The sequence below is a fragment of the Tupaia chinensis genome, unplaced genomic scaffold (genome assembly GCF_000334495.1).
Source record: "Tupaia chinensis unplaced genomic scaffold, TupChi_1.0 Scaffold144018_1, whole genome shotgun sequence".
Lineage (NCBI taxonomy): Eukaryota > Metazoa > Chordata > Mammalia > Scandentia > Tupaiidae > Tupaia > Tupaia belangeri.
The window spans coordinates 106,912-134,490 of NW_006203870.1; the positions used below are offsets into that span (position 1 = coordinate 106,912).

The 27,579-nt window shown below is 35.6% G+C and overlaps 1 protein-coding gene across 1 annotated transcript; it reads right to left on the reverse strand.

The window, feature by feature from the left end:
- Positions 1 to 17,202: 17,202 nt before the first annotated feature.
- LOC102502514 (olfactory receptor 5D18) lies at positions 17,203 to 18,150 on the reverse strand. The gene has a single exon (XM_006165753.1). The coding sequence runs from the start codon at positions 18,148 to 18,150 to the stop codon at positions 17,203 to 17,205; it is 948 nt and encodes a 315-aa protein (XP_006165815.1).
- Positions 18,151 to 27,579: the final 9,429 nt, after the last annotated feature.

A 27,579-nucleotide genomic window follows, 5' to 3' on the forward strand; every position in this document is an offset into this window, starting at 1 on the left:
AAGGAGAAAGGGATGGAAAAAGAGAAAAAGAAAGACAAAGCAAAGTTTGCCATCTGATTTTGATACCAAGGGGGAAAAGGCAGGCCTTATGTATGTTTTCATGACTCTGGGGATTTAGACCTTAGAGGGTCATTACTGCACTGCTTATTTTAGAACACACACTCAGAAGTTAGATTAAATGCCTTCCTCTGTGCCATTTTGCAAGAATGTGATTTCTTCTGTATCACTTAGGATGGTGCATCATGTTTCATTTATTAATTAATCTTGAAACTTTTTATCCAGAAAATATACAAATTGACATTAAACATAGTAAAACACAAAGGAAAATACACCAGTGAGAATGCACCAATTAGAGACAATTGATGTTAACATTATTTTTTTCTTTTTCTTCACATTGTGTATGTGTCTTGAGATGTATACACAATAAAACATGCATTCTGACTCTTTCACATAACTCAATAATGACTGTCCTTTAAACCACTCATTTCTCCAAAGAAACAGAAACAACAGAATATATAGAAAAACAGCATATATATTTATATGATTTCTATAATATATGTTAAATTTTCTATAATAAATCTCTTGTTTACATGTATATATATATATAAATGTTTTACATACACATATATTCATTTACCTATACAGGTTTTACATGTGTATATACATGCAAAACAATGATTTATTTATGTGTTTAAAATAAAGGATTTATTCTATAATAAATATATGTTTACCTTATATTTTTTTAATTTTTAAATACTTCATAACAAATTATCACCAACCCAGTGACACAATTTATATCCAAGTTTCTGTAAAGCAGAAAATATGGCACAGATTAACTGGATTTTCAGTATTTTTCAGGGTTCGATTAAGCTAATAAGCTGCAAGCCAGAGCTACAGTTTCATCAGACCCCAGAGGAGAAAAATATACCCCTCTAACCTCCTCAAATAGATTTCTGAATTCATGGTCTTCCAGGTGTTGGAATAAAGTCCCCTATTCTTGCTGGCTATTGGTCAGAAGCTACTCAGATCCTGGAAGCCACCTGAAGTTTCCTGTTACATGGCACTCCTCATAGGCCCTGTCATAACATGGCAGCTGGCTTCTTCTAGTCAAAAATGTATAAGACCTTTCCAACTTTAGGCTGAGTCCAGTCCCGCTTTTCCATGTTTTCTAGTATAAATCCCCACCTAATTAAGTCAAAATTAACTGATTTTGCTTTTGAATTTTATATGCAAAATTCATCACCCTGTTATATAACAATGTAATCAAGGGAATAGCCTACCATTACTTTACTATAGTGTATTGCTTAGAAAAAAGTCACAGTTCTCACTACACATAAAGGGATACACATCAGGAAGTGGTAATCATTGCCTTCAGTTAGGTCTGTCACTCATTGCAGGAGCTGGATAAGTATTACTAGGTATAGAATGTGTTGCCCCTAGAACTTTAAAGTTGTATTCTAAAATCTGTGCATCCTCACTTTGGTAGAGTTCATAAAATACAACAATTTATCTCTTTTTTTTTTTTTTGAGAGGCTTTTGCTATAGGGCACGTGTGCTCGCCAGACAGACAGAGAGAGACAGAGAGACAGAAAGTGAGAAGTCACCCCTCAGTGGGGATGGTCACGATGCAATCCCTTCTCCTCTGTTTTCCTCTCAGGATCTTGGACACGCACGCACACGCACCTGGCATGAGTTTTAAGCCACCGGGTCCGGGCCGCGAACCGCAGTCGACTACGTGGGAGTCCAGCAACATAGCTATTACACTAACTGCTGGTCCCAACAATTTATCTTTTATTTCAGAAAAGATTTTCTGGAATGTGTCTGATTATTCCACCCCTAAATGTATCATAAAAATAGAAGGTCCCTGGATTTCATCTGCCTTTATGTCTTACTGGGGTTCCTAGCATACTCACCACCTTTAGTTTATCCTGAGTAATAAGTATGATGCTATCAAGGTAATGTATCACATTAATGTGTCAAACTATATTTTGACATAGAGTCAATATAGCTCTTGGCAAAATTTTAAAGAAATACTTTTATATACCCTATGAGAGTGAATTGCTTCTGATTTCCTTTAAAAATTGGAGGAGGAAATAATACATTTACCAAATTAATGGCTGTTGCTATGTTTTAAGCTCTGTTTATCTACTCAAGGGCTCCTATTTAGTCAAATTTGCCATAGTCTTCTGTCATCTGTCATTCTCCGAAATTCATCTGGCTTCTTTCTCTTTGAAGTACTCCTCTTGTGTTTCTTTTACTTTAAGTCCATTGAAGACTTCTTTTATTGTTGTTTCAGGTTATTTTTGGTCTGAAAAAAAACTTTTGTTCCATCTTTATTTTTAAAATATGCTTTAAAATATAAAAATATAAATCTACATTATTTTCTTAAGCAATTTAGTAATATCTACTATGTTCTCTAAATTTCATTTTTCACCAAAGAATCGTCATGGTATTCTACATTAGATAAAATATAGAAGATCAGTACAGACCAACATCTCCCCTATAAAAACATTTGTAAAAGGTATATTACATAATATCCTCCAGGTTCAAATATGTTGTCACAAATAACATAGTTGTCTACTTTTTAAAGGCTGCATATTTTTCATTGTGTATATATCACATTTTCTTTATTCATCTGCCAATGGGCACTAAGATTGTTTCCATATATTGGCTGTTGTGAATAATGGTCCAATAATCATAGGAGTGTAGATATCTTTTTCCTATCAATCAAAATTATTTTTGTATGTACCCAGAAATAAAATTGCTGGATTATATGTCAATTCTGTTTGTGTGCTTTAAAAAAAAAAACAAAAAACAAAAAACTTCCATATTGTTTTCCAAAATGAATTTTCTTATTTATATCTCCACCACTAGTGTACAAAGACTCCCCTAAAAATTGTGTAATCTCATTTGGATGTAGAACCCAAAAATGTCAAACTCATAGAGCAGAGAGTTGACTGTCGGTTATCAGGGACTGAAAGAGAAGGAGAAGGGAGAAAATAAAAATGTTGATCAAAGGGTGCAAAAGTTATATTTTAAGAAGAACCCTGGAAGCAACAAAAAACAGGTAAAGTTTTAAAGAGAGAAGATATCTTTTGGGGGTAAATGGCAGTTTAAATGAGCTGTTTTCCTCACTGTACATTTCCTTTAAAAAAAAATTAAGAGGTTTTTGCTACAGGGTGTGTGTGCTCACCAGAGAGACAGAGAGAGAGAGAGACAGAGAGACAGAAAGTGAGAAATCACCCCCTAGGGGGGATGGCCACGCCACAATCCCTTCTCCTCCATTCTCCTCTTGGGATCTTGGACACGCATGCACACGCTCCTAATGTGTTTTTAAGCCACTGGGTCTGGGACTCAAATCGTGGTAGACTACATAGGAGTTCAGTGACCAAGCCATTAACACTAACTGCTGGTCCCTCCTTTTTTTAGAGAGAGAGCTATTTTTGCTATATGATGCATACCCTTGCCAAATAAATAAAACAGAGAGACAGAGAGACAGAAAGTCAGAAACCACCTGGTGGGGGAATGGCCATACCGCAATGCCTTCTCCTCCATTCTTTCAGAATTTTGGGCTTGCACACCCGCATGTCCAGCATATTTGAAGCTGCTGGGTCTGAGACTCAAACTGTGGTCAACTATGTAGGAGTTCGGTGACATAACCTTTTTCCATCTGCTGGTCCCTCAGTGTAAATATTTTATGTTTTTATGAAAGGGTTCATTTTCAGGATTGGCCTTTGTAAAGTGTCACTAATGGGAAAACAGTGAATCCAATAGTGCTTTGAATTTAACAAAATTTTACTGACAAACTGAAAACTAAAAAAACTCCAAACTTAGTTCTTTTTTCTCCTAGTTTCTTGAGTTGTAAACATAGATTGTCTGAGATCTTTCCTTTTCTTTTTTTAATGTAGGCATTTATTACTATAAACATTTTTCTGAGAACTGATTTTGCTGGATTCTGTAAGTTTTGGTATGTTGTATTTTCATATATATTTGTCTTAAGATATTTTTAAAATTTTTCTTTTGATTTCTTCTTTGTTCCATTGATTGCTCAGGAAGATGTGGTTCAATTTCCACATATTTGTGATTTTTAAACTTCTCTCTTGTATTGTTTTTTAGTTTCATACCATTGCTATCAGAAAAGATATTCAATATGATTTTAATTTTTTAAAATTTATTGACTTGTTTTGTGACCTGAAAGTTGATATGTCTTGGAAAACATATCCTGTGTCCTTAAAAGAATGTGACCTTTCTTTTGCATCATACACAAAAGTTAATACAAAATGGATCAAATACTTAAATGTAAGTCCTGAATCTGTAAAAATGTAAGAAAAAAAGAAAGAAAATAAAGCATTTGACATTAGCATTGGCAATAATTTGAATTTTGATTTGATATGAGAAGCACAGAAAAAACACACAAGGATAAGTGAGACTACATCAAACTAAAATATTTGCACAGCAAAAATAAACAGTCAACAAAATAAAAAGGCAACCTACAAGATGGGAGAAAATATTTGTAAACTATATCTCTGTTAAGGAGATATTACATAAGGAATGCAAACAATTACACAAGGAATGCAAACAATTCAATATCTAAAACAACAAATAACATGAATTTTTAAAAAGAGATTTTCACTATATGACACATGCATTCACCAGCGAGACAGAAACAGAAAATGAGAATTCACCCCCTTTGGAATGTCCAAGCTGCAATCCCTTCTCTTTTACTTTAATCTCATAATTTTGGGCATGCATGTTCACACATCCTGTGTGAATTTGAAGTTGATGGGTCTGGGACTCCAACTGTGGTCGAATACATGGAAGTTCAGTGACAAAACCATTGTACCATCTGCTGGTCTCAATAACCTGTATTTAAAAAAAAATGGTCAAAGGACAAGAATAGACATTTTCCCAAAGGAGTCATGCAAATGGCCAACAGGAATATGAAATATATTAAAGATCACTAATCATCAGAGAAATGCAAATCAAAACCATGATAAAGTATCACTTTACACTTGTTGATATCACTACTATCAAAAAGTCAAAGATAACAAGAATTGACAAGGGTAGGGAGAAAAGACAATCCTTGTTACCCTGTTGCTTGAGTTCTGGCATGACCACAGAGGCAGGAGATCTGAAACAAGAAGGCAGATTGACAGTTTTTGCATAAATTTTGTGCTATTTAATATAAAATATGACTAGAGAAAATCTTGATCATCTCCCCTTCACAATATCTGGCTTTTAAGCTGCATCGATTAGCAGGAGAGCAGCTTACATACAGCTTCAGCAGGGTAGAGAGCAATCTACTTTTTTTCCCTCAGATTTTTGCTATAGGGAATGCGCATTCACTGGAGAGACAGAAAAGTAATCCTTTCTTCTCCATTGTCCTCTTTGAACTTTGGGTACATACACACACACACATCCAGCATGAGTTTTAAGACACCGGGTCCATGTTTCAAACTGCGGTCAACTACGTGAGAATCCAATGATGTAACCATTACACCATCTGCTGATTCTGAGAGCAATCTTTATCAGCCTTTCAGATCTGAGGGAGGCACACACTTATCTGGGCCCAATCAAAACCCCAACAAGGCCATATTCAATAAATATGTAAAAATATGCAGCTATGTCTTATGAAAACTTGTAAAGATCTTTCTTAACTTATCTACTGTGTGATTTTGATATGACTTTCACAGATTAGTATATCCCAATGTGTCAGTAATTCAAATATCTTATTTGGTCAAGTTTCTGTTCAAATATTTAGCCATTCATTTTTTTTTTTTTAATTTTTGCCATAGGGTGTGTGCACTTGCTGAAGAGACACAGAGGGAGGGAAAGTGAGAAATCATCCATGGGCTGGGTGTAGGGAGTGGAAAAGGTAGGGGTGGGTTCATTGTGTGACTCTATTACTTCAATATACCACTGCCTGAGTACTCAAATTTTTGGAATGAAATAAGATGTGCTTTTAAAGAAAACAGAAGAATATTTTGCACAATTTTGTTGCTAGTCAGCTGGCTTTAATTTTCGTATGAAAAAAATCAACTTCCACTATTTAATACAACAAAAAGCAAAGGATTGGTTAGGTACAAGACACAGTAAGTTGAAGCATTTGTTAAAGACACCTTAGGGGACCAGCAGTTAGTGTAATGGCTATATCACTGAACTCCCATGTAGTCAGCCACGGTTCGAGTCCCAGACCCGTTGACTTAAACTCACGCCAGGCATGTGTGAGTGCATTCCCAAGATCCCAAGAGGAGTATGAAGGAGAAGGGATTGCAACAGAGCCATCCACCCTGGGGGGTGTTTTCTCGCTTTCTGTCTCTCTGTCTCTCTCTGTCGCTCTAGTGAGGGCATGCACCCTGTAGCAAAAACCTCTCAAAAAAAAAAAAAAAAAAAAAAGACCCTTGGGATTTTGGACTTCCTAATTAATTACAATTTTAGGAGACCACCGAAACCTGCACATATTGATGAGCTGGGAATTATTTTTACTTTGAATACACACATATAAAATTATAGTATAAATAATAAAGCATTTAAAATAGTTTTAAAATGTAACAAGTTGTTCAAGTTTTTCTTTTTTCCAGAGAGATTTTTGCTATAGGGTGTAAAATTCCTCACCAGAGAGATGGAGAAATAGAGACAAAAAGCAAGAAATTATCCCCAAGAGGGGATGGGCACACTGCAATCTCTTCTTCCCCTTCTGCTGTCAGGATTTTGGGTATGCACACACATGCCAGTGTGAGTTTCAAGCCTCAGGGCTTAGCACTGAAATCGTGGTTGGCCAATTGGGAGACCTGTGACATAATATTACACCATCTACGGGTCCCCAAAATTTTATTTTTCAATTTTTGGTTCACATTTGTTAGTTTAGAGTAATTTCACCGAACATTGATTTAATGTATATGAAAGTCAATAATTATAAAATGTGCTGCTATAGCTACATTAACTGATAACTTTTTTGATTAAATAATTGGAGTTGGGTAGTCTGTAGTATAGTAAGTCATAAATAATTTATTATACAGAAGTAAAATAATATATCTAGGAATGTTATATTGAGTGAACAAACAACTTTCTGACAACTAGTTCTGAAATATGTCCTTCATATCTTTGTTTCTAAGGCCGTAGATCTAAAGGAATCAGTATGGGAATTACCACTGTGTATTACACAGAAGTTGCTTTAACTATGAGACAAGAAGTTTTATGATTATGAGCACACACAGTAAAGGAGAAGGATGGTTCTGTGGAAGATGGTGATGGCAGCCAGATTGGATGTGCAGGTGGAGAAGGTTTTTTGGCCCTCACTTGGAGAAGACACCTTTATAACGGTGATAAAAATAAATATATATGACATGAGAATAATCAGACTGCTCCTGCTGCCCACATAAAAGTTTCTGTCACTCCAAAAATTGAATGATGCAATATTGTAAACAGGTGGTTTTGTCCTCCACAACCAAGTTCTCCAACAGTTTGTGTGTAACTACCATGGAATAACAGAAATCTACAAAGGATAGGTGGCTATAAAAAAAAAAAAAAGCATGATTGTGTGGGGTTTGGGATTGATCTTAAGGATTATTATAATGTCCAAGTTTCCCACCACAGTGACAGTATAAATGGACGGGGGCGGGGGGGGGGGGAAAAACAAAAAAAAAAAAGAAAGAAAAAGTGGAACCTTGAATTCTGGGTATTCTAAAATCCCAAGAGAATAAAAATTGACATGATGCTTTGATTCATTCCAAACAGCATCGTGATTCCTGTTGGTATTAAAAATAAAAGACACAAAAAGACAAAAGTTATTTCTGAAAAGCAGAGCTGAATAGAAAGAAGAAATAGAAGAAAGAGGATTTCACCATTTCTGACAGTGATTATCACGGTATGATTCCCAAACTAGCAGCAGTAACATCACCTGGAACTTTTTAAAGATTTTAGATTCCTCAGCCCATCATTGACTTTCTGAATCAAAACTCTAAGATGAGATCCATAGTTTTTGGTTTAAACAGACCTCCTGGTGATTTAGATACAGGCTAGTGTATCACTCTCTTTCTCTCTCTATATATAGAGAGAGAATCTAAAACCCATGTGTTAATATGTAATATAGAATATAAATATTCTTTAGCCACTAACAATACTTTCATTTAAAATATGTTCTACTATGTAATGTAAGTCACATGTCTTAATAAGAAATAATCCCTCTTTTATGATGAGACAAACTTGTAGAAGACAGAGAAGTGAAGGTAGTAAGGCCATAGAATGATATGAGCACAGAAGAATGAATGAAGACACTGGCAGAGGCTGCAGCAAATGCGCCTACGATTTTCCCATCTTCTCACTATCAAATGAGTGCCAGACTTCAGACTCCACCCCTTGAGTTCCTACTTTTACATGAATTACGAACAACTCTAGACATGGAGCTTTTATCATGTGCATATCCTTTCCAATAGCAGGAAGGTTTGGGTGGATACACTTTAAACATTCATTATTTTTCACACTATTTTAATATATTACTTTCCCTTCAATATTAGAACATAGTAAAAGCCTGCTACTACTATGTTTATACACTTACTGGGCTGAAAACACTTACTGGGTTTATACACACCTACTGGGTTTATACACACTATTTTAATAGATGACTTCCCCTTCAATATTAGAACGTAGTAAAAGCCTACTACTACTAGGTTTATACACTTACTGGGCTGATAACAAAAAGATACTCAGAAAAAGGCTTCAGATTTTAGCCCTAGTAATTTCAAATGAAGTTCCTAAATCTCAGTGAATTGGAGCTGCACTTAAACTCAAATCAAACTAAGCCACAGGAAAATCAAAATCAGCAAACATCCCAGATATTTTCTGCACCTTTTCTCCATTGTTCTTCAGTAATGTCATTACCGCTAGGCTTTGTAATATAAAATTTATTTTTGATAAACACATCATATTTTATAAATAAAAATTAAAATGTCTGTAACCATAAAAAGGAAACTACCTAGTTTCTGAAGCTGGATCTTCATATTTTCCACCTGAATGGAAAGGTGCCAATAGGTAAGTGAACTGACCTAAAATCAGGAGCTCTTCATTAATTTGTGAGAATTTTTTTTTTTTATAATTAATGAACTGCTAGCATTTTTCCTCTCAGTAATTAAAACTTTTTTTTTCTTTTCTTTTTTTCTTTTTTTTTTTCCAGAGAGGTTTTTGCTATAGGGCACATGCGCTTGCCAGGCAGACAGAGAGAGACAGAGAGACAGAAAGCAAGAAATCACCCCCCAGTGGGGATGGCCACACTGCAATCCCTTCTCTTCCATTTTCCTCTCAGGATCCTGGACACGCACGCACACGCACCTGGCGTGAGTTTAAGCCACCGGGTCCGGGACTCGAACCGCGGTCGACTACGTGGGAGTCCAGTGACATAGTCATTACACTAACTGCTGGTTCCAAACATTTTTTAAAGCTAGCAACAGGTTTGAAGTTTATAACTCTAAAGGCAGTATATTTCATGAGCACACAGGCAAGCATTTTATTTTCAGGACATAAGACATGCCAGAATAAAGAAAAAACTGAAATTTGAATCCATATTTTTAACTCTGAAAAACTCTGGGTATTAAATCATCCACCATGAATGCAAACATATAGACTCTAGAAAGTTATAATTGAAGTATTCCTTATTAGGCCTCAAAACAAAGAATTAGTTGAAACATTTTCTAGTGACATTGCGATAGATGCAATTTTTCTAAATCATTAGGGATAAATTACATCACCAAATTTATTCCATTAACTGCTTAATTAACATATATTCAATTTATTCTACCAAACTATTAAAATAATATATTTTCACTGAAGTATACATGGGCTGCGTAGTTTGAGAATAAGGGGTCCTGGCAGGTGGCATGGTGGTTAATGCACTGTGGACTCCCACATGGCTGACTATGGTTCGAGTTCTGGACCAGGTGGCTTTCTTTCACAGTCTCCCTCTCTCTTTGTCTCTTTGGCCAAATTGAAAATTGTGAAAAACAAATAAAGTTACATAAATAATTCTTAAAAAAAAAAGAAAAGAAGGTTAAAATTTGAGAATAATTCCATAGTACCTGGTACTAACTTAACTGCATTTCAATTTCAAATTTATAGTGGAGAAATTTCATGAACCCAAATGTAAGCTAGGATGAAAGTTACCATCACCAGTAATGTGATACAGTTAAACATGTGAAAGGCACAACATTTCTGTGATATACTATGGCATATGGCTTGCCCTTGCAATCTATAATAATAGCTTAATATGACATTTTCAAAAAGAGACGTGATACATCATAGAGAATATCCAGTCAGTGTTCCTTAAGACTGTCAATTATAACAAAGAAGAGTGAAACTGTCATCAACCAGAGGAAACTGAGAGAATAAGACTAGTTAATATCAATATAATTGGATCCTGCAAAATAATAATGGCATTAATTGAAAAAAAAATGGTGAAATACAAATAAAGTCTGGAGTTTAGTGGTAGTACTATAACAACAATTACTTATTTTCTTTCTTTTTCTTTTTAAATTTTTATAATTTACCAGAGGGTATAAGCATTCACCAGAGAAAGAGAAAGTGAGAAAGCGTTCTCCATGGGGGAGGGTCATGCCACAATCCCTTCTCCGTTATCTTGGGATTCTAGGCATGCAAGCAGACAGGTCCAGTATATTTTTCTAGCCCCAGGGGACCAGGACTCAAACCTTGCAGTAGGCCATGTGTAATCCAGTAGCCTAAGCCACCAGACCATAAATTAGAAAGTTTCCATCTTTCCTAAGTTTTAATAATGTTTCGTTGTAGATATATGCTACAATTTATCTACCTATTCATCTGCTGGTGAACATTTAGGTTGATTATATTTCTTGACTATTGTGAATAGTGGCACCATGAATATAGGAGTACAAATAGACCTTTGCGTTGGTGTCCACCCCGGGCTTGGCTCTAAGGAGGAAGTAGAAAGAATGAGACAGAGAGAAAGAGTAGAAGTGGACACAGGCAGCCTGAGTCTAGGTAGCCCAAGCAACTTGCGCTGCCCAGACAAACTGGGTGCGTTTATTTATTAGGGCAAAGTGACATTACATATGTGTATTTCATGACATTCCATAGGTATGTCGATGTGTTAGAGACAATAAAATGCAGGTAACAAATCTATAAGGGCTTAGACATACTGGGCCAGGTGTATCCCTTGGTGATAATCCCATCAAGAGAAAATCCCCTTAATCTTCTTTTCTAATGGAGAGAAGCCTAGCTACAGGTTTGGGGAAGAAACATAAGCTAAAGTATCTCGCCATAGGGTGGGCAGCGCCACACCCAGAGAAGGATAAAGAATCTTACAGAGGCAGAGTAGGAATTGGACTTTGCTAATTGGGAGTCGGGATGTTTCCTGAATTCTATCAGATATGTCTATTGGAATGCCCCTAACAATTTCCAGCCTTTGCTCTGCCTACAGCAAGAGTCAAGGAAAGGACAAGTTGCAAGGTTCTGCCATAGCCCAAAGGGATGGATGGTGTTTGCTCAGAGCATGTCCCCATACCTCACTCAAGGCCTTTCTCTGAATAAGTCCCTACACCTTTAAGATACCTATTTCTTTTTTTTTTACTTTTTGAGTATAAGATGTGTCTTCAAAAAGTTCTTCAAAATTTTTTATTATATGGGATCAGTAGTTAGCGTAATGGCTATGTTGCTGGACTCCCACGTAGTCGACCACGGATCACATCCTGGACTCAGTGGCTTAAAATCACACCAGGTGCATGTGCGTGTGCGCCCAAGATCCCGAGAGGAGAATGGAGGAGAAGGGATTGCGGCGTGGCCTTCCCCCCGGGGGGTTATTTCTCGCTTTCTGTCTCTCTGTTTCTCTGTCTCTCTCTGTCTGTCTGATGAGCGCATGCACCCTATAGCAAAAAAAACTCTCAAAAAAAAAAAAAAGAAAGAAAGAAAGAAAGAAAAAAAGAGGAGGAGAGGAAGAAGAAGAAAACAGAGAAAAATTAATAAAGTAAAATACCAAACATAAATATAATGGAGCAATAAATCCAAAAAATAATTTTTAGAAATCTGATAAACCTGATTAATCACTCATGTATCTAATTCAGGGGAAAAAAGAGAGAGAGAAAGCAAAATTAACCAACATTAGCAACAAAAAGTGAGCATCAATATAGATCCTGCTAATTTTAGAGAAAGACTCTTATAAAAAATACTGCACCCACACCTTGAAAACTTAGGTATAATGAATGGATTCTAAGAGAGGCATGACAATAAAATGGATTCCAGAAGAAACTTGGGGGTCTGGTTCTGACACAGCAGTAGCACAACTGAACCCACATGGGAGCAGTCTTGGTTGTGCATCCTGGGACATTCTTGAGAATGCAGTGCCCATGTGTACTGGTGATCCAGGCTGGCTGAGCCTGAGGATAAATTGTAGCATGAAGATCTTGTTGGGGATATCTCCCTTCTTTCTCTCTCTTGCATGGAATATCTACATAAATAATCTTTTTTTTTTTAAAAAAAAAAAAGGAAAAAAATTAAAATCTTGACTTTAAAGAAAATGAATTCAGGGTCCAAAATGTGACATGGTGGTTAAGGTGCTGGATTCCCACATTGCCTACCATGGTTTGAATCTGGACCTGGTGGCTTGAAAAACACACTGAGCACATTTGCATGCATGTCCAAAATCACAAGAAGGAGGAGAGGACATTGTGTAATGCCACCCTTCCTGGGTATGATTTCTCACTACTTCCCCCCTCTCTCTCTAGTCTCTCTCTGGAAAAACAACAACAACAAAAAAAAAAAAAAAAGAAAAGAAAAGAAAAGAAGTTAAATTCATAATTTGAAATGTATGGAATTAAACACTTTTCTATTTCTTAGTAGAATTTCAATATTAGTCATAATGTTTACTGAATTGAATAGGAAGTGACACTTCCCGATTCATTTTATAAGGCTAGTATTATTTATTAAAAGTTGATTTATTTATCTCTTCTGGAAGAGAGAGACAAAAAGAGAAAGGCACCCCCCTAATGGGGCCTTGATGTTGTCATCCATCCTCAGCTTCAGCCTACCCCAGCACATGAGCATATGCTTGCTCAGAGTGTAGAGGGAGGCCCAGGACATGAACCAGGAACAGTGTCACTATCTGGTCCAAGGTCAGCAAAAGTTTGATGCCAAAATCTAAAATAGATTGTATGGTGTAAGAAAATTACAGAACAATTTTATTGTTAAGTATAGAATTTAAAATTCTGGATGAAATATTGAAATATTAAACTAATCAACAAACAGAAGGGGCAATCTGTTATATCATGTTTAATTAGTTTTCTCCAAAAAAAAATTTTGTTCGATATTAGAAAGTCAAAAAGTGTATGTTATGACATTGAAATACTAAAGTAGCTAAATCACATTATAAAATATAGAAAAAAATAGCAGGAAAAATTCAACAATTACTCTCAAAAAAGAATACCAAAAACACGCTAAAAAAAGAAAGGAAAAATTTTGTTCAATAAAAAACCAAAGAATTTAATTTAAAAATTTTAAATATGAAATATAAATTATTTTCCTGAGAATGAGGTACTCATAGCTGCTCACATTAACTATTTATTTAATATTATACTAAAGTTTCTAGCTAGTTAACCAAGTTAAAAAAATATTGGAAACAATGAATTAGCAATATATTTCATCAAATACATTAAGTTCATGTTGAAAATCCATAATAACCTATAAAGAAATTATAAATTAAGAAGAGATTTTAGTGGAGTTGCAGGAAGCAAAATAAATACAAAAATAAATTGTATTAGGATCTAAAACAACACCTTTTATAATCGACATAAAAATACAACACATGGGACCAGCAGTTAGCGTAATGGCTATGTTGCTGGACTCCCATGTAGTAGACCGCAATTCGAGTCCCAGACCCGATGGCTTAAACTCACGCTGGGCACGTGTGCGTGCGTGCCCAAGATCCAAGAGGAGAATGGAGGAGAAGGGATTGTGGCGTGGCCATCCCCCTGGGGGGGTGATTTCCTGCTTTCTTTCTCTCTGTCTCTCTCTGTCTGTCTGGTGAGCGCACATGTCCTATAGCAAAAACCTCTCCAAAAAAAAAAAAAAAAATACAACACACTTAGTGATTTTTTAAATAAAATATGTGCAAGAACTTTACAGAAAAATATAATAAAATGTTTATTGCACAAATTAAATACATCTAAATAAAAGGAAAGATATAACAAGCTTGTGATTTGGAAGACTTGGTGATGCAAACAAGATTTCTTCTCAAGTAGATCTATAAATTTACTGTAATTGAACCTTACATCCAAATAAGGATGATGTAAAATTTGTTTGAAAAAGTGAAGACCCAAGAATGTTTTAATCACTCTGAGGCGAAAAGAAATTAAGCAAGTTTTCAGGAGTTTATCTCATGGATAGCAAGCAAAGTCTATTAGATATGAGTGGCTCTAAGTGTGAACAATGAGAATTATATATAGAAAAAGAACCACATATAGACAATTACTTTATGAGAAATCTGGCACCATTAAGCAGTGTATAATACAGTGAGTTTTTAATAACTATTGTTGGTACAAATATATATCCATAGGGCAAAATACAGAATTCTCATATCACAGCAAAAATCTATTGTTAGTTGACCAGAGAAAACAACATAAATATCAATGTAAACAAAATAAAAGCTAGGCTAAAGGAGAAAATATACTGTAATATACAGGAATAATGGATCAAATTTAAGGCAATATATCCATTAAAATGAGAATATCTACATTAGTTTGAAGGAAAATATTGTTAATAGGATATTAAAAGCACATTTCATTGAAGGATAATTTGATAAATAATGGCTTACTAAAAATCTAAAAACATATGTGCCTTCATACATCAAGAGAATAAATCAGACATCAAGAGATACCACTACTTTCTTTCTTTTTTTCTTTTTTTTTCTTGGAGAGGTTTTTGCTATAGGGCACGTGTGCTCGCCAGACAGACTGAGAGAGACAGAGAGATAGAAAGCGAGAAATCACCCCCCAGGGGGGATGGCCACGCTGCAATCCCTTCTCCTCCATTCTCCTCTTGGGCATGCATGCACATGCACCCAGCGTGAGTTTAAGCCAACGGGTCCGGGACTTGAACCACAGTCAGCTACATGGGAGTCCAGTGACATAGCCATTATGCTAACTGCTGGTCCCAATACCACTACTTTCAATTAAGTTTTGAAAATATTAAAATGCCTACGCAGACCATAGTCATTGTTAACATTATTTAAAGAAATGAGAGATATTACACAATGTAGATGGAATATAAATTAACACAGCTACTTTGAAAGATTATGTGATAAAACCCAGTCTAAAAAAAAGGAGAGCGAGAGAGGGAGAGAAACAAGCTCCCTGTATTACAGGTCTTCAATATACCCCACAGGACGAGGCTTCTGTGCAATGTTAGGAACAGATTCCTGTGTAAGAATGTTCATGGCAGGAGTTCCAGATGAGACAAAGGGGAAACAGCCCCAAATCTATTACTAATATAGATAAACAGGTTATGGTATATTCACTGGGTAGAACATTCTTCAGCAATAAAAAAATTAACTAGTAGCATCTAATAATTTAAATATACCTTTAAGACAAAATGGTGAATAAAGTAAGCCAGACATAATGGAATGTATTCTCTAATGTGCAATTTATATATTTTTTTTCAAATAATATTTACTTAACTTTATTTATTTTATTTTAATTTGACCAGAGAGGAAGAGAGAGAGAGAGAGTAAGAAAGCAAGCTGCCAGGACCAGGACTCAAACCACAATCAGCCTTGTGGGAGTCTAGCACTCTTAAACACCACAACACCTGCTGCCCCCTAATTTATATGAATTTTAAAGAGAGGCAAAGTTGATATTTATACTTTCAGAACTGATATTTATAGGTTGTAGTGAAAAAGAAATATTCTGAATACCAACAGAGATTACTCCTAATGATACCAGCCAGGCACAGTGACTAGAGAAATGCTTATGAGAAATTTACAAAATATCAATAATGTTCCATCTTTTGGTTTTTGAAGAAATTAAAAGAGGATGAGAACCAGCAGTTAGCGTAATGGCTATGTCGCTGGACTCCCACGGAGTCGACCGCGGTTCGTGTCCTGGACCCGGTGGCTCAAAACTCACGCCAGGCGTGTGTGCGTGCATGCCCAAGATCCCAGGAGAAGAATGGAGGAGAAGGGATTGCAGCGTGGCCATCCCCCCTGGGGGGTGATTTCTCGCTTTCTGTCTCTATGTCTCTCTCTGTCTGTCTGGCGAGCGCATGCGCCCTATAGCAAAAACCTCTCCAAAAAAAAAAGAAAGAAATTAAAAGAGGGTTTTTAATTTGCATAGTTCATCTTGAGAGAGAGAAAAAAAGGAAGAAAAAATAAAGGAAGAGAAACATGTAAGTTGACATATTTATGGATTCTGAGAATTAGAATCAGATGTCTTTAGAAAACCATCATGTAGCTATTATATTCTGGGAGAGGGGTAAGAACAAAAATATTTCTCTCTTTTTATTTTTCCTTTACCTACAGAATACTTTTAAAGCACAGTGAGATTTTGTAATTTTGGATGTATATAAATTATCTAAGTAATTTTCTGAATGACTTTTACATCTTTATTTGAAAAAAGTAAGGCCAGTTAGTGTCATAGTGGTTAAGGTGTCCAGATCCTACATGACTGACCTTGTGGTTTGAGTCTGACACCCTGCTGCTCAAGAAACACAAGGGGGTGAGTGTATGCATGCCCCAAATCCCTAAACAGAATTGTGGAGAAGGGACTGAAGCATGACCATAACCTATAAGGGTGATTTCAAACTTCTCTCCACCTCTCTCTAGCAAGTGTGCATGCCCTGCAGGAAAGAAAAAGTTTTTTTAAAAAGTAGAAAGTATAATAACCACCATAGAATGCATAAAACACTTATTTATTTATTTATTTATTTACTTATTTATTTATTTATTTTGAGAGATTTTTGCTATAGGATGCTTGGGCTCTCCAGAGAAACAGAAAATGAGAAATTACCCCGAAGGGGAAATGGCCAAGTCGTAATTCCTTCTCTTCCAGTCTCAGGCATACCCGTAATTGAACCACTGTCGAAATGTGGAAGTGCAGCACCTACACCACTACAACATCTGCTGGCCTTGTATAAAACTAATTTAATAAAGAATTAGGGATGTGTGGGTTTGTTTGCTTGTGTGTGTTGTGGGGCTTATATTGAATGAGAAAGCAGTTTGGTGTGGATTAAATTTCTCACGGTTTGCTTCACATCGTTATTTCTAAGGCTGTAGATGAGGGGATTCAGCATGGGGATCACAATGGTGTAAAACACGGTGGCCACTTTGATGAAAAGCAATGAGCGTGCAGAGTTGGGCACACAGTAGAGAAGGAGGATGGTCCCATGAAAGATGGAGATAGCAGTCAGATGAGAGGAGCAAGTAGAGAAGACTTTGCGGAGTCCACCTGTAGAGGGCATCCTGATGATAGTGACCAGGATGAAGACATAGGAGGCCAGGATGATCAGGAGGCTGCAAGCCTCATTGAAGACAGAAATGACTAAACACGCCATCTGACTGAAGTAGGGGTCAGAACAGGAGCGAGAGAGAATGGCAGAGTATTCACAGCCAAAGTGGTTGATGATGTTAGATCCACAGTAAGATAGTTCCAAAAGAGAACATGTGAGGATGAGGGAACAGAGTGCACCCCACAAATAAGTCCCAGCTACCAGGAGAGCACAGAGCTTGTGAGACATTGCAACTGTGTAGAGCAAGGGGTTACAAACAGCCACAAACCGGTCATAAGCCATCACCGCTAAGGTGGACATTTCTGTAAACACAAATGTGCAGCCAAAGAAAAACTGTGTCATGCATCCTTTGAAGGAGATAGTTCTGTCTTCCACAACCAAGATTTCTAACAGTTTGGGTGTGCTGACCGAGGAATAGCAAATATCCAGAAAGGACAGATGCCTAAGGAAAAAGTACATGGGTGTATGCATTTTGGGATTGATCCTTGTGACCACAATTAAGCCCAGATTTCCCACCAGAGTGACTGTGTAGATGGTCAAGAACACCAGGAATAAGGGTGCCTGGAGATGTGGGTATTCTGAGAAGCCCAAGAGGACAAAAGGGGCTCCAACACTCAGATTTCTCTCATTCGGCATTCTGATTCCTGTGGGAGGAAATCTGTTAGTTCATCCTAAGCAGCTGGATACCACAGAAATAAGTGGGTGTTAGGGCATGAAGGTGGGTTCCCAGAGAGGAACCCCTGAAGTATGATGTGCACAATGCCTATTTATGTTTTGGTTTTTGTCTTTTTTCCTCTGTCTCATTTTAATCTTTAGCTACTTATTGAGTGTCTGAACATGATTATTTCTTAACCCAACAGTAACTCATTTTCTTCATCTACAAAACAAGAAATGTGATTAGTTCATAAAGTTCTCTTACAAATGTTACGCATATAGGTACAAACCAAATGATTACACTATTTCTGTTCCCTATTAAAATCAGATAATTATGAATGAGTATATGAAATGCAATGAAAAGTCAGTTTTATAAGAAGAAAGATTAAGAGAAATAAAACAATGACAACAAAACAACAAAAATACATTTTAGTGCTAGACAATAGAACAGATATAATGTATGGCTTAATGGAGTATGTCACTGGGGATATTAACAAACTATGTCCACTCTAGTATTTTTTTTTTATTATAAAGGCAGTGTCAAAATTCACAGTAGTAAATTTCCTCAGTTAAGTAGGTACTAATATCTCATTCCCAGTTCTATATGACTGTTTTAAAATGTTAGTTTTTCTAATGAATAACCTATAATATGGCATGGTACAAATAGAGAACAGGAATTGGAATTTTTTTTTCAAAGAAATTCTAAAGCAGCACTGTTTCCCAATTTCATTAACTTCTGTATTAGATACAAATTTTCAAAACTACTTCAATCTTTCACGCAACTTTTTAATTTATTTTATTTTATTTTTACTGCTCTTTTCTGACTCTTTTTGATTGCCTTTTCATCTCAGAATCAGGCTGGGAGAAAAGCAGTTATGGTAAAATGAAAGCGATCTGCAGAATGTGCTTGTCTTTATTACTGTCCCGGCACCTACTACTTAGCACGCTAACAAAGGGTCTTCAGCTTCTCTGCCTTCTTTCACCTGCAAAGTTATTTCAGTTTGAATTTCATTGCAGAATGGTGTATAGTTTTTACACATTTTCAAAATGATCTTCTTTCAAAACATCTGGAAGCTGGACACTTTGGTCTGAATTTCCATAATCACTAACCTCACATTATATATGCATGATCTGTACTGATACACCTTCTGTTTTACTCACACCAGCATTATCAAACTTTCATCTATTACATGTTCTTTTATCATTTAACCTCCTCATCAAATTCTCTCTTTGAGCTGGAATAACCTCTATACATTAAATACTAAGCTTTAGTACCTTTTCATATCAAAAGCTAGACAAGTCACTCTTCCAGAAAACTGGTGATTACTCTAAATTTCAAAATCATGATGCTTTGATTTCTTTGTACCTATTGGGCTTTAAAATTTCTATTATTATATAAATCTGATAGTTGTCTCCAGTTTTATAAGATTTTTAAATCTTCTTCTAAAACAGTTTTAAAAACTTTGGACAAATAATTAATAATGCTTTAATACCCACCAGTGTGATCAAAATTATTTAAGTAGATAAATGAGGTTTAAAGACAAATTTATGCTCAGATTCTTAAAGATGAAGGAAATAAAGTTTAATATCTTGTTTTCTTAATCTCATTTTAATCAGATACCTACCACTATTCTGTCACTGGAACAGCATAATTATTTTCTTTGTCAAAAATATTATATCCTGATTTCAGACATTCCCCTCAAAACTAAACTATAACAGGTTAACAATTCACTAAAAGTCAGATATCCTTTATAAACTCATTTACTCAGTATTCTTTAATAAAATCTTAAACATTTTAATAAAAATAAGCACTTTGTAAATGAGCAGTGAGTTTTATTCAAAGGGTATGACCCTAAAGGTTTCCAAAATAATTACATTATTCTCATAAAAAAAATAAATTGAGGGGGCCAGACAGTAGTACAGGGGTAAAATGCAACACTTTGTGAGGTTGACCCACACAAGAGGATTTCGGAGTTGCATCCAGAGACTTCCCTGAGTTTACCAGGTACGTACTGGCTCATAATCCCGGTCTGGCTGAAATTGAGGCTGGATCTTGAAGCGAAGACTCTGTTAGAGGTTTTCTCTCATTCTGTCACTTCCAGTCTCTCTCTTACATAGAAGAAAAAAAGTAACTTTTCAAATAACTGGAAACAGAGAGAGCCTCTCAATGGTAGGTCAGACCTGTACTCTAACTTAGGTATCATACAGTGTCTTTTACATCTAATACTAACCTTGGGGAATCAAACCCTGGAGAATCTTGGCCAAGCGTCCTTCAGGAGCTACAAGCTTAGAAAATCCCTTCTTATTAATTAAAATATAATTAATTTACACATGCAAAGGTTACACACACTGATCATCTGGCCTAAGAAAAATAATAACTATCAGCCTATAATTTCACACATTATGTGCTTATTATTGAAAATATAGGGACCAGCAGGTAGTGTAATGGCTATGTCACTGAACTCCCATGTAGTCGACTGTGGTTTGAGTTCCAAACCAGGAGGCTTAAACTCACGCCAGGTGCTTGTGCGTGTGTGCCCAAGATCCCAGGAGGAGAATGGAGGAGAAGGGATTGTGGCATGGCCATCCTCCCTGGGGGGGGTGATTTCTCACTTTCTATCTCTCTGTCTCTCTCTGTCTGTCTGGCGAGTGCACGCGCCCTCTAGTGAAAACCTCTAAAAAAAGAAAAAAAAAAAAGAAAATATAAAACTTCCAGAATCATGGACTATCATCATTATATTTCAATAAACCAGAGATAGTATGTCTAGTGTGTTATGTTTCATGTTTCCTTTTAAATGGTTTCTCTTAGTATTCATATTTTCGCGGGGAGTAAGTGGCAAAGTGGTTGTGGTGTTGGATTCCCTCATGTCTGATCACAGTTCAACTCCCAGACCCAGTGGTTTAAAACTCACTCCTGTCTCAGGTGTGAGTGTCCAGAATCCCAAGTGGAATGGGATTGTAGTGTGACCATCAATCCTGAGTAGTGATTTCTCACTTTCTATTTCTCTGTCTCTGTGTATCTCTGGTGAGCTCACATACCTTATAACAAAAATCTCCCTAAAAAAATGAAAATCTTGTTTGTTTTCATAATTCTGATTTTGTTTCATAAATAATACACTTAGCATCAAGCTTCTTTTAGATCTGATATTGTGTGCATTTTGCTTAACAGTTTATCCTAATGATTTCTTCTTTTGTTAAAATTCATATTAAATAGAATTTTTCAATGAAGCAATTGACAGGTCTGTTGAATAATACGGTGCATTAGTTTTCTGTTGCAGAAACTTTAGCACAGGCTGTACTGAAAACTCTAGAGGGTTATACCCTTAAAGTTAATATGACTGTGTTTTAGAGAACATCTCCCAACTTTTATGAAAAATAGTTTTACTTCACTTTAGTTCCTGAGTGCTATTTTTATTTGGTTTAGACTTCAAAATATGAAGTTGTGTTCTTTCAAACCACCAAAGACATCTTTTCACTGTTTCTTGTCTTCCATTTTTGCTAAGAGAAAGTCAACTGTCAGTCAAATCATTACTTTGAAGGGTAATTTGTACTTATTTTTTGCTTCTTTTAACACATTTTTTCTTTCTTTTTTGCTCTCGTTGTTGTTCTGGTTTCTGTAGTTTTGCTATCAGGTATACATAAAAATATATTTGTGGATTAACATCTTTCCTTAGTTCAAGAACATTTTAAACCATTACATTTTCAAATATTAATTCCTCATTCTATCTTACATCTTCTAGGTCTCCAAATAAATATATCTCAATATAAGGTATAAAATATATATTATAAAGTATCTAAGTTTAAGCTATCACCTGTGTCTCTTTTTTTCTTTTCTTTTTTTGGAGAGGTTTTTGCTATAGGGTGTGTGCCCTTGCCAGACAGACAGAGAGAGACAGAGAGACAAAAAGCGAGAAATCACCCCCCCAGGGGGGATGGCCACACTGCAATCCCTTCTCCTCCATTCTCCTCTCAGGATCTTGGGCACGCACACACATGCGCCCGGCGTGAGTTTAAGCCACCGGGTCCAGGACTCAAACCGCGGTCAACTACATGGGAGTCCAGTGACATAGCCATTATGCTAACTGCTGGCCCCTCATCTGTGTCTCTTACATTATGTTTTTTTTATTTTGTCTTACTCTGTTATAGTCTCCCCTTTGAAAAAATTTCCAATATGTTAAACTGCACTTAATCTGCTATTAAAACTTCCATTTATGGGGCTGGCAGGTAGCATGGTGGTTAAGGGCATTCAACTCCCACATGTCTGAGAGTAATTTGAGTCTCAGACCTGGGAGCCTGCGCTCTCTCTCTCTCTCTCTTTTTATCTCACTCTGTGCCTCTCTAGTCCAATTTAAATAAATAAATACAGTTAAATAAAATAATTCTTTATAAAAAACCTTTTTCTAAAAAAAATTCCACTTATCTTCAATAATAGTTGTGATTTTTGTTAATTTCTTTTGCGACTTTTTGTTAAAGAAAAATCACTCACATAAATTAACATAGTTCTTGGGACCAACAGTTAGTATGATGGCTATGTTGCTGAACTCCCATGTAGTCGATGAAGGTTCAAGTCCTGGACCTGGTGGCTTAAAACTCACGCCAGGCACATATGCATGTGTGTCTAAGATCCCGAGAGGAGGATGGAGAAGAAGGGATTGCGGCATGGCCATCTCCCCCTGGGAGGTGATTTCTCGCTTTCTGTTTCTCTGTTTGTCTTTGTCTGTCTAGCGAGCACACGTGCCTTATAGCAAAAACCTCTCAAAAAAAAAAAAAAAATTAACATGGTTCCCAGTTCCACATAAATTAATTTAATATTTTTAAAAAAGTTATCTTCTTTATCATAGAATATGTGGTCAATTAACAATATAAATACAATAATACTAAATTTTAAAGTTATTTTGCTGAATTTTATCTGGTTTTCTATCTGTTATTCTCTCATAATGAATTTTAATTATGTGTAAGTTATTATGTGCCAAAACTTGTGTAAACATAAGTTGTAGTTTTGTGCAATTTAATTAAGGTATTTTTATTTTCAAAGGACATTATGAAACATTAATCTAGTACAAACTTCAGCCAATTCCTATGCTTAATGTTTCCTGGGCAGCTCAAAAGAGTCATATCTCCGTTTCAGAATGAGAAAGCTATGATTTATCCTCTGATTACTCTTATATTGTTGTGTGTCTGTGATCTAAATCTTTTTCTCTGAATCTCTGACATTGGTTATCCTTGCATTTGACCCATTCTCTGTATGTTCATGAGGACATTTAAAAGAGTGGCTTATCTTCCAGCAAATGATGCTAGGAAAGAAAAGATCGTTGCAAATTCCTTCCTCTCTGGTATACTGGCTTATCTTCAACTTGGACTACTGTAATCTTGCTTGAAATATATAAATCTAATTTTCTGTTACGCAGTCATTGTTGCTGCCTGTCAGCTAGACTGAAAGCAAACAAGCAACTGTCTCAGTAAAAAGTGCAGCAAAGTACACATCTTACATCTTCACTGAAAACTGTACAATCTGATCTTGGGTGTTCTTGTTAGACTGAGACTTGCACCAACTGCAAAGTAACAGCTCAAAGCCTTCCTTGCCTTTAATTCATGTGTAGATGTCTCAGTGATTCTTGATTCTTCTCTAAGTGCTGAAAAACGGTTGAAACAGCTGGAATATGGATCTTTTCTTTATACCCCAATTATGCCAATCTAGAGTATTAAGATTCTAGAGACTACTTTAATGCTTTTAACCACATCTTAACTTGTACTGACAATCCTTCTTTGTGCCTCAAAATGTACTACTTTCATTATTAGAGACTGCTATTGATATAGTTAGTTAGTTACTGGTGTTCTCATTACAAATTTCTTCATATGTTATTTTATTCTTTTCATAGTTACAGTTGACTGTGGAATTTATATTGTACTATTATTAGAAGCTACAGTTCTGAATCTTTTAAATTCAATTTGAAATTTTTCATAGCAAAATATGACTGGTCTTTTAAATCTAATTTTACAGTGTCTTTCTTGAACTAAGGTTATTAATTATTTTATGTTTTATGTAGTCATAGTCTTAATTCTCTTCTGAACCTAAAGCAGATAACTAAACTTGACTTTAAAACAAAATACATTTTTCTGTTGATCTTGAAAATGCATTGTTTAGTTATTTTGTACTAATATATTATAATATGTACCCTGGTAAGACATTCAGAGAAAAAAATGAAGAAAATAATCTGTGCCATAATGTTGCCAGCTAAAATCCAGCAGCCATTTCTGTGACTAATCAAGAGTGAAGCAAAGAGAGAGAAAAGGAGTTTAATTAGCTAAGTTTGAGTACAGGAAGTGGCTGAGAGCTAAGAAGCCCACAATCAGCTCCCAGAACAGAAATTTTACAGCATACGAAATATCCTTACACTTCTCATTTATCCATTGTTATGAATAACATAAATTTAGCTAGTTGAGTGTTTCCCAAAATTTTTCTGTGTATCTTTGCTTTTCACATGACATTTATGACCCTTTATTCGTTCTAACAGCAGCATTGAATTTATTAACTCAGACTTGCAACATCCATTGGTAGATTAAGGAGAGATAACAACATGCTGAAAGTCATGACACATTTTTTTCATTAAAAAAAAAAACATAAAATATGTCATGCCTTTCCTGACAATCTAATATTTTCATTAAGCTCTACTGCTTAACAAAGCAATCTAAATATCTGTGAATAACTATGATTTAAAATGATAATGCTATTACATTTTTTCCAATTTAACCTGTTCCATTGTGTCTCTTGAGAAAACATTCTCATTTTTTTTTTTTTTAAGAGAAAAGCAGAGAGGTAAGACATGTATGGGACACAGGTATCTGTCGATGATAACAAGTATAGTATCCTGAAGTGGACTGGCAGGAAATGTGTTTGTGTTGGATAAATTCAATTTACAAGTTAAGTAATGTACACTGGCTGAATGTATAAAATAATTAAAAAAAAAAAAAACAATGATTTTCCCATCTTTTGAGTCACTCCTGGGAGCCTGTTCAGGTTGCATTTTTGTGACCACTGTCCAAAGCAAATGGTTTAAGTTTCCTCTTCTAAGCAAATGGGCTTATTTAAGACCTTCTTTGTTACAGTGGCTGCAGATTAACATTAGTTACAGAAGCTAGGAGCACCAGTTAAGCCGTAAAGTATAAGCAAGAGGAATAAAGTAGAGCCCAAAACAACAGGGTTAAAAATGATTAGTTTTCTTTTATAATACTGCTCTCAAATATAAACACTGAAATGATTTATGCTATTGGATTGTTTTTCTTCTTTTCTTTGTGTAGATATAACCACAACAAAATAATAATGTTGATATTGGGTACTTATTTTGTTAATTTTCAAATTACGTGTATTTACCAATAATTGAAACTATCTATCCATCATTCATCTATGAAGAAATAAAAAGATAAAGGGTATGTTTTTTATTCAATATGTCAAAGTCAATATATAGGCTTGAATTGAATCTCCTCCCCTCACAATACAATTAATAATAGTGCTGATAATGAAAGAATAAATCAAATAATGAAATCGCATCAATAAGGAAAATGACAGGACCAGCCTGCAGTGTAGTGCTAAAAGCAGCTGGACCCCACATGGCTGGGTACATGTGTGTGTATGCCTACAGGTCTCAAATCAGAGAGGAATGGAGGAGGAGAAGCATCACCACTCCCAGTGGGGGGTGCTTTATCACTTTCTTTCTCTCTGGCAAGTGCATATGCCCTCTGGCAAATAAAAAAGAAGAAAATTATTTTTAAATAACTGACCATTTATTTTCCAGGGACAGTCAAATAGTAGCAATAAAATAAGAAAAAAAAAAAAAAGAAAAATTTTATCACAAATAGGTAGCTATTTACCCTTGCAATGTTTTAAGTATCAAGAAACATTCCAAAACACAAATAGGAAAATGGACCAAATAAACTAAGTAAAAGTTCACAGAACATTGTCCCCATGAAGGCAGCAGGTGGCATAGTGGTTAAAATGCTAGACTCCCACAATGTTAACCACATTTTGACTCCTGGATCCAGTGGCTTGAAACTCATACTGGGTGCCTGTGCCTGTGTGCCCAATACCCCAAGGGGAAAAAGGAGAAGGAATTGCAGCATGGCCATCCCCCCACTTGGGGATCATATCTTACTCTGTTTCTCTGGCAAGCACATGCACCCTATACCAAAAATCTCTCCTCCCACAGAAAAATTCTCTTAAATACAGAAACAAATAATTTTACTCTTATTAAACTAATTTCTAGTTCTAAATAAAATACAATTTTAAATATACATACTCATTATCTTGGTAGTAAAATTACCAATGAATAACATTAAATGCATTATTTGAATATGTTTTTCTTAGGAGAGAAACAAGGAATAGAGAGCAAATATCATAATTTTTAGAATCCTTAAGCATCTCAGGCTTTAAAAAAATAAAACACAATAAAAAAATAAAATCCTAAAATGTTTACAAGAATATAAATAGATGAAGATAAGTGGAATCTACTCAAAGAAAAGAAAAGGATGGCAGAAGATCTTCTAATGGTTACCAGGATTTATTTCAAATCTATAATAACTAAAAGCATTTATTAGTAATAACGATACTTCAATAAAATATAACAAGGAGTTGTAAAAACTGATAAATTGTTAATGAATTATTCAAATTGAATTATTAGATCTAATTATTCAGCATATCTCTGCCCCTTAATTTTTTATTTATTATCATACTCTTGTTTATATTGCATTGAATCCCATATAAGTTTACAGTGTATTGCATTTCTTTTTCCAGAAGGAAGACCATGCATATCAGTCAGAACAAAGACATTAAAATCCCCATCATCATCATAAAATAGCTTTTCATTATTTTTCCAGATGATTATTATTATTATTATTTCAATTTTTAAAAAAACATTCAATCACTATTTATCATTTTGCTTGTAAAAAGACTTTACCCATAATGAAATATTTCTCAGACCAGTCCAGTTGAGAATACTATACACGTCATCATCAATAGGTAATAAAACATTTCTGTGTCCCACTCATGTAATACCTCTGCCGGGGTCCAGCCTCGGCGTGGGTGGGTTATCTCGACGAAGGTGGCGAAGGTGAACAGAAGACAGAGGCCTCGATGCCTTTTCATGCATGTCCTATGCTGGACACCCCTCAAAGATCGCTCTCTGAGGGGTGACAACTGCTAGGAATCATCGTGTTTTTATTGAAAACGTGTTACATGCAAGTAAAGGGAGAGGGGCTAGTGTTTCAATTAACAGCTCATAAAGTTTTTAACAATAGAGAACATAGATTCTATTCAGGGTTGGATTAAGGGTGGGTCTAGTGCAATTCAGGGTTTGATTAAGGGTGGGTCTAGTGCAGTTCCGCAATTGTAGGTGGGTCTCCATGGAATGCAGTTTC

Excerpts from the sequence above, each read along its gene's own strand:
- LOC102502514 (XM_006165753.1), bottom strand. The coding sequence starts at position 18,150 with ATGCCGAATGAGAGAAATCTGAGTGTTGGAGCCCCTTTTGTCCTCTTG.